The sequence below is a fragment of the Astyanax mexicanus genome, chromosome 5 (assembly GCF_023375975.1).
Source record: "Astyanax mexicanus isolate ESR-SI-001 chromosome 5, AstMex3_surface, whole genome shotgun sequence".
Classification (NCBI taxonomy): domain Eukaryota; kingdom Metazoa; phylum Chordata; class Actinopteri; order Characiformes; family Acestrorhamphidae; genus Astyanax; species Astyanax mexicanus.
The window spans coordinates 17,903,250-17,909,539 of NC_064412.1; the positions used below are offsets into that span (position 1 = coordinate 17,903,250).

Sequence of the window (6,290 nt, forward strand, 5' to 3'; positions counted from 1 at the left end):
GATTAACCCCTAATTATAATCAGAAATAAAAGAATCTGAGGGTAACCTGTCGTGCTCATTCTGTGGTGTGACATAAGTGCCCACGAAGGGGTGTCGAATTCTGGCAGTGATGCAGAATTTAGCACAACACCTGGAAAGGCATCTTGCCGAACAGACAACATTTTACCAATCAATCAGCGTAAAGTATAGAGAGATGCAGCCTATGTAAATGATGCTTACACAGCCGAATAAATATTTTTAGCATGCTCAGGCACTAAACTGCAATGTCAAACCAAAACTAATGGAACCAGATGTACAAAATACAATGGAAAAAATACATGACTCTGGTTCACACTCTGGTCCAGACTTTGAGCTACGAAAACACCCTTGGTGAAAGGACTATACTAATACAGCACAACTAGCAGGCTGGAATAACACTGTAAGATGCCATATATTGCAACCAGTCTCTACTGCAATGTAGAATAAAGTCAACAATGTCAAGGGCAGAACTGGGTTTTGGACAACAGTGATCTGTAGAAAAGTTTAAAAAATGGCAAAAAATTCACTATTGAAATGTAAATTCTTTAGCACCATCAACTCGTTTCCCATAATCCCATTTCACACTTTCATAATACTTATTTGACCTGTCCAAATCTATTTAGGAGAACAAGAGTTTGGTGAGGATTAAATTTAAATGGTGTCCTTGAGTAATTCTCCACTGTACAGGGGTCCTGGTTTCTCTGAGAATATCAGAGGCCAAATGACTTACTGGTACACTCTCAAATCACGGCGATTTGATAATTCTAGTCCAACCCGGAAACACATTTCTACATTTACCAATGAGGATGACCAGATCAAGCAATCAAGCACTAAAATCATAAACATCTTTATTTCTGCTTTTATTTATGTGCTTAATTTGTTCAGAACGTTACATAATAACCAGTACTCTACAAATTAAGAATTGCAGATATATGGAGTATATTGTTTTTGCACTTAGGTGCAGACTTTCCCTATAAAACACTCTTAGAGCAAAATAATCCATCTATCTATCCATCCATTTTCTGAGGGTTAGCTGAAAGAGTTTGGTGTCAGGAATCATATGTTTCTATAAGCAATTCGGATGCTCCCTTATTGTGATATCAGAGTAAGAAAACCTGGCACCCATAAAACACTTAGCATTAACACAGGATGGGTGACAAGAGCTGTTAAATGGCTCATTTTGAATGGGGCTGAAACTGCCAAGAACAGACTTAGTGAGATCTCTTCACGTGAGTGATTTTGTGCAAAGAACTGATCATGTTTTATCCCATAGAACTACTCTAACTAAAAGAGGTATATATCCAATTTTTTAAAAATACAAAATTCTTCCCTATAGGGTTGGACGATATGGGCCTAAAAATAATATGATATTTCATTGTATTTTTGCAATAATCATACTCTTGGCGATGATGACAAAACATTGAATAAAAAATATTTCAAGAATACACTACTACAACAAAATAAAAATGTAATTCTATCATTGCATACGATATGATATGGCACACCCCTAAATGAAATATTTAAAAAATAATTTTGAAGATTTTAAAATTAGTAAATGGCCCAGAATGTCACGATACTAATAACGCACTTTATATAGCTCCCTATATTCAGGATTAAAGTAAAATAAATAATACTCGACAGAAATAATCTGTCTCTAGTAGATATATAATGGGAAATGAGAACAATGGAAATTCCCCTTCTTCAAAATAGTAAAAACGTAGTACCCTTATGTGATAATTAGGGATGGCTGATATTTCAAGGTATAATACTGTTCACGATATTCAAAAATGTTGGCGATATTATTGTGTGTTGTGTACAAACCTCCAAAACTATAACAGGTAGTATTGCAACAGAAGTTGGCTTGTTTTAGTAAAGATATTAAACCAATTAAAAAAAAAATAGAAAATAGAATATTGTAGGACTGTGTCCGAAAAACTACTACCATCCTTAAATTGCACATCAAGAAGTGAACATCACCAACAGCAGCATATTCATTAGTTAGTATGCATAGTATAGTAGCATTGGGGTTTTGGGTGCAGCCTATGTGTTAGAAGCAAACTTTTACATACTATGATTTGGGATGATAGGGTTTTTAACCACAAAACAGACTAACAGATAAAATATTAATACAGGCAGTTTCCTATCATGTGTAAAGAAATGTGTAAATAATTCTGGTATATTGCTGTATTGAAGGGGGCTCTGTAATATAGCCTCAACAAATTGTGACCCGGAATTGTACAGAAGCAGAATCCATTTTTAGTCTTTGCTGATAAAAACCCATAATTAAATTATAGCAGCTGCTATGGATCTGTGTCCGCTGAATCAATATTTACTGAGCAGTGGTCAGTGGTCAGCACACTAAAGAAGCAAAAGAAGCTTCAGTTGTTCGTCATCATGTTAACAGCAATGGTAATGAAATTAGTTATCTGATGGTAAGTGAGGATTAGCAGACTTGTTCTGAAGCACTTTTGATCAGTTTAAAAAAAAAAAAAAAAAGAGTCTGTTTATTCTGATATTCTAAGATACTGTAATACATAATGAGTAATGAAAGTTCTGGTAGCAATATAACACCCTGCACAAATTTTCATGGCAAATGTGCCACTAAAAAAATCAATTTTCCGCAATATTTTATATGTATTTGATATGCAACTTCTAAAAAGATTTTAACTGCTTAGTGAAAATACCTTGTGCCATTATAATTTTTTTTTTTTTTTTGCAAAGGTTAATTAAAAATAGAGGTCTTCCATACTACATCATAAACAATAAAAGTGTCCTTTTTATATATATTTACTCTAAAGCCTTATGGGTATTTTGTATAAACATGTTTATAGGGATGTTTGTTAGATTACTTTATTTATTTATAGTTACCTTATTATTTTACACAAAACTGGAGTAATGGAAGTTACTTTAGTTAACAAAATAAACAGAAGTTTACATATTTGTTTTTGATTCTAATAAAAATATCTTTAACTTAAAAAAAAACTTATTTTAGGATCATATTTCTAATTAGATACATATATTGTACTTGTTCTCTCTTAAAACTTTTTAAATGTACTATTATACATTCACATTTAAACAGCTCTGGGGGAAAAAAGAATAGATCTTTTTTGCTATTTACAGGTAGATGTTTGAGTAAAATGAACATTGTAGTTTTATTCAATAAACTATGGATAACATTCCTCCCAAATTCCAAATAAAAATATTGTCATTTAGAGCATTTATTTACAGAAATGAGAAATGGCTGAAGAAACAAAAAAGATGCAGAGCTTTCAGATCTCAAATAATGCAAAGAAAACAAGTTCATGTTCATAAAGTTTTAAGTTCAGAAATCAATATTTAGTGAAATACCTCTAGTTTTTAATCAGAGTTTTCGTGCATTTTGGCATGTTCTCCTCCACCAGTCTTACACACTGCTTTTGGATATCTTTATGCTACTCCTGGTGCAAATTTCAAGCAGTTCAGCTTGGTTTGATGGCTTGTGATTATCCATCTTCCTCTTAATTATATTCCGGATGTTTTTAATTTGGTTAAATCAAAGAAATTAATTATTTTAAGTGGTCTCTTGTTGTTTTATTGTTCCCAGAACTGTGTGTGTAAATATAAATATATAAAATACATACATTGCTGCCACATTAGAGAAGTATTTACTGGTTTCTGAGAGAAGCACAATTATATCTTCTGATATTCACTTTGGCTCAATTATCCCATTTTAAAAAACGCACAAAAACGGTTATTCGATTAATCTAATTATTTCAATAAACCTCCAAGCCCTAACCTGAACTCATGCCTTTAGACCATACAACCTAATCAAACCTGAGGCCTGGCCTGTAAGGCCACTGTTATCTTATAGTGTTTTCCTTATGAAGGGGTCAAGACCCGGCTAAACCGGGGGAGCCAGCAGTGCTGTTGTGACACCACTATTTGATTTAGCAATTTGGCAACAGTTAGTTCGATTGAACAGTCAGTTAGTTTGGATAGGTAAGAGTTAGAATGGCACTGAGTAAAGAAAGAAGCTAGTTAAGGAGTATGTAAATCATCAGTGGTTATCTACAGCTGACTGCTAAACAAGAAGAGTCACAGGCAGTGCTAAAAGAGTAACTTAACTAAACTAACCAGCTGAACTGTGAGCACTGAGAGAGTAGCAGCACAGTTAAGTCACCTAGTGTTAGTTCACTAATTAAGTAACAAAACACATTTTAATATAAGAACATTCTCCTACCTGCTGTAAACCAGACAATCCATATGATTTATTTCTTTATCTGATCTGTGTCTCCTGTAATCCTCCCACAGGTCCTTTATAGCGGTTACAGACAGAATAAAGACCACAGGAGCGAGAGCCAGCTCCGGCTGGAAAGCGTTCACCACGGGCACGAAGTTCAGCAAAGCGATGAAAACAAAATACACGTTGGCGAATCTGTGGAACTGCTCGAAGAGGTTCTTTGGTATGAAGGAGAGCAGGGTGTATTTGGTGGTCTTAATCTTGTTGTTTGCATAGTGTCTGTTGGGGTTATCCTCTCCTTTGGCGTGGTCGTATAAAATATTGGAGTGTACTGTCCGCGTCTTGCTCTCTTTTCCTTTCCTCTTCTTGTGCTGTTTTTTGGTGGTTGTTGTTGAACTTTTGGCCGCTCCAGCGTCTCCAATCTCCCGCGCCATACTTCTCTCAAACTCGCCAAACTTTTCTCTCCTTGTCCGTGTACGAGAAAAAAACCCAGTCAATCCTATGTAATCATGCCGATCCTCCGCGCGGCTGAGGGAGAGCACGCGGACTTAATCATTTTGGTTTTTGGTTCCCCTGCATGTCGCCGACTCGCCCTCGTTCCCTCTTTAACACAATTGGAAACTTCTATTGTTGCATCTCTTTTTCTCGCTCTCGCCGTTGAAGATGCTTTAATGCTGGGCCGAGCTTGCGCGTGCGCATGCGCACACTCACCGACCTATAACTCAAGCGGATCGACCGCAGGCGGCCTCTCCGCTGCTGTTTCAGCCCATCCGCAGTGCTGTGATCTCAGCGTTTCTCGCAGTCACTTTTACTCAAACCCGGCGTCACTTCTGACGAAACGAGTAGCGGCGGCTCCGCCCTGCGGGAGAGAGTCTGACTGGAAGTGCCACGCGTTTCAGCTCAGGAGGGCCAGTCGAGTACAGACGCTACTCACTGCACTGGGGTTCAGGCTGAGCTCAGTGTCTCAGAGTCTGTTACCAAAGGCGTTAAAAGTATTGACTTTCATCACTCTGTAGGTAGAAGTGTAGACGCTAGGGTTTAAAATACTTCTGTAGAAGTTAAAGTATCAACTCAAGCTAAGTGTAAAAGTACTGCTTTCAAAATTACTTCACTTATAAAATTAAAATTATACCACAGTTAGTTCCTACCCTGCAATGTGATTGGCTGAGAGGCGTTCTATGAGTGCCGTTATCAGTCGGTAATGCACTGTAAATGAAGCTCTCCATGTATTACTCCGCCACATACAGGTAACCTAGCAATGATGCAGCGCTTACAATCCAAACAGTGCAGCAACAAACAGAGCAGCAATGGAACTATTTTAACTTGCAGAGTGTTTATAACCAAACAGATCCTATTTTCTCATCCTCTTTAACTCAAAATCTCTCAATAAACAGTGATAATGGAACTGTGGTACAATTGCAATAACACACTTAAGGTTCGTGCTATAACGTATTATTGGCACTGCTGTGTTGATCTACGGAACACGTGTAATATTACATGTTTTAGCACTCCCTCTCATGTATTATTGATTAAGTAATGTAAAGGGAAAAATGCCATTAAGAACAAAATCTTAGACCTTATTTTTTTTACTAAAAGACACAAGGACTATAATGTTAAATTAAATGTTAAAGTAGCAAAAAGTGTAATGCACTAGGCTCCCTGTTTCAGCCACATGTATGCATATTAAAAAGGAATACATTTTAGTACAATGTGAGTATATTAAAGAAGCTTAGTTGGGATCTTCATACTAGGCTTCCCATATGACATGTGCAGGTGAAACCGTGATAAAGACATCATGTATAAATCAATAGGTTGTCAGAATGGTATATGTTAATTCAACCACAATGTTAAAAGTATTGTCATTTATTAATCTGTAGTTAGATGTATAGATACTAGAGTTTAAAATATCAACTGCAGCATTTTACTCAAGTAAAATTGTTAAAGTACTGGTTTCAAAAATACTTAAAGTATAAAAGTAAAGAAAGGAGAAAAATATACAATTAAGGACAAAAGCTTAGGCCACGCCATAGGGTCCCACAAAAAAACAACAAAT

General features: G+C 36.2%; 1 protein-coding gene across 1 annotated transcript in view; it reads right to left on the reverse strand.

Moving 5' to 3' along the window:
• Positions 1–4,988, reverse strand: part of atp10a (ATPase phospholipid transporting 10A) — an 89,667-nt gene extending 84,679 nt beyond the window's left edge. Inside the window, exon 1 of the mRNA XM_022675794.2 lies at positions 4,238–4,988. Within this exon, the coding sequence (XP_022531515.2) occupies positions 4,238–4,671 (434 nt within the window). The 5' untranslated portion in view covers positions 4,672–4,988. The remainder of the gene's footprint in view (positions 1–4,237) is intronic.
• Between the last annotated feature and the right edge of the window lie 1,302 nt (positions 4,989–6,290).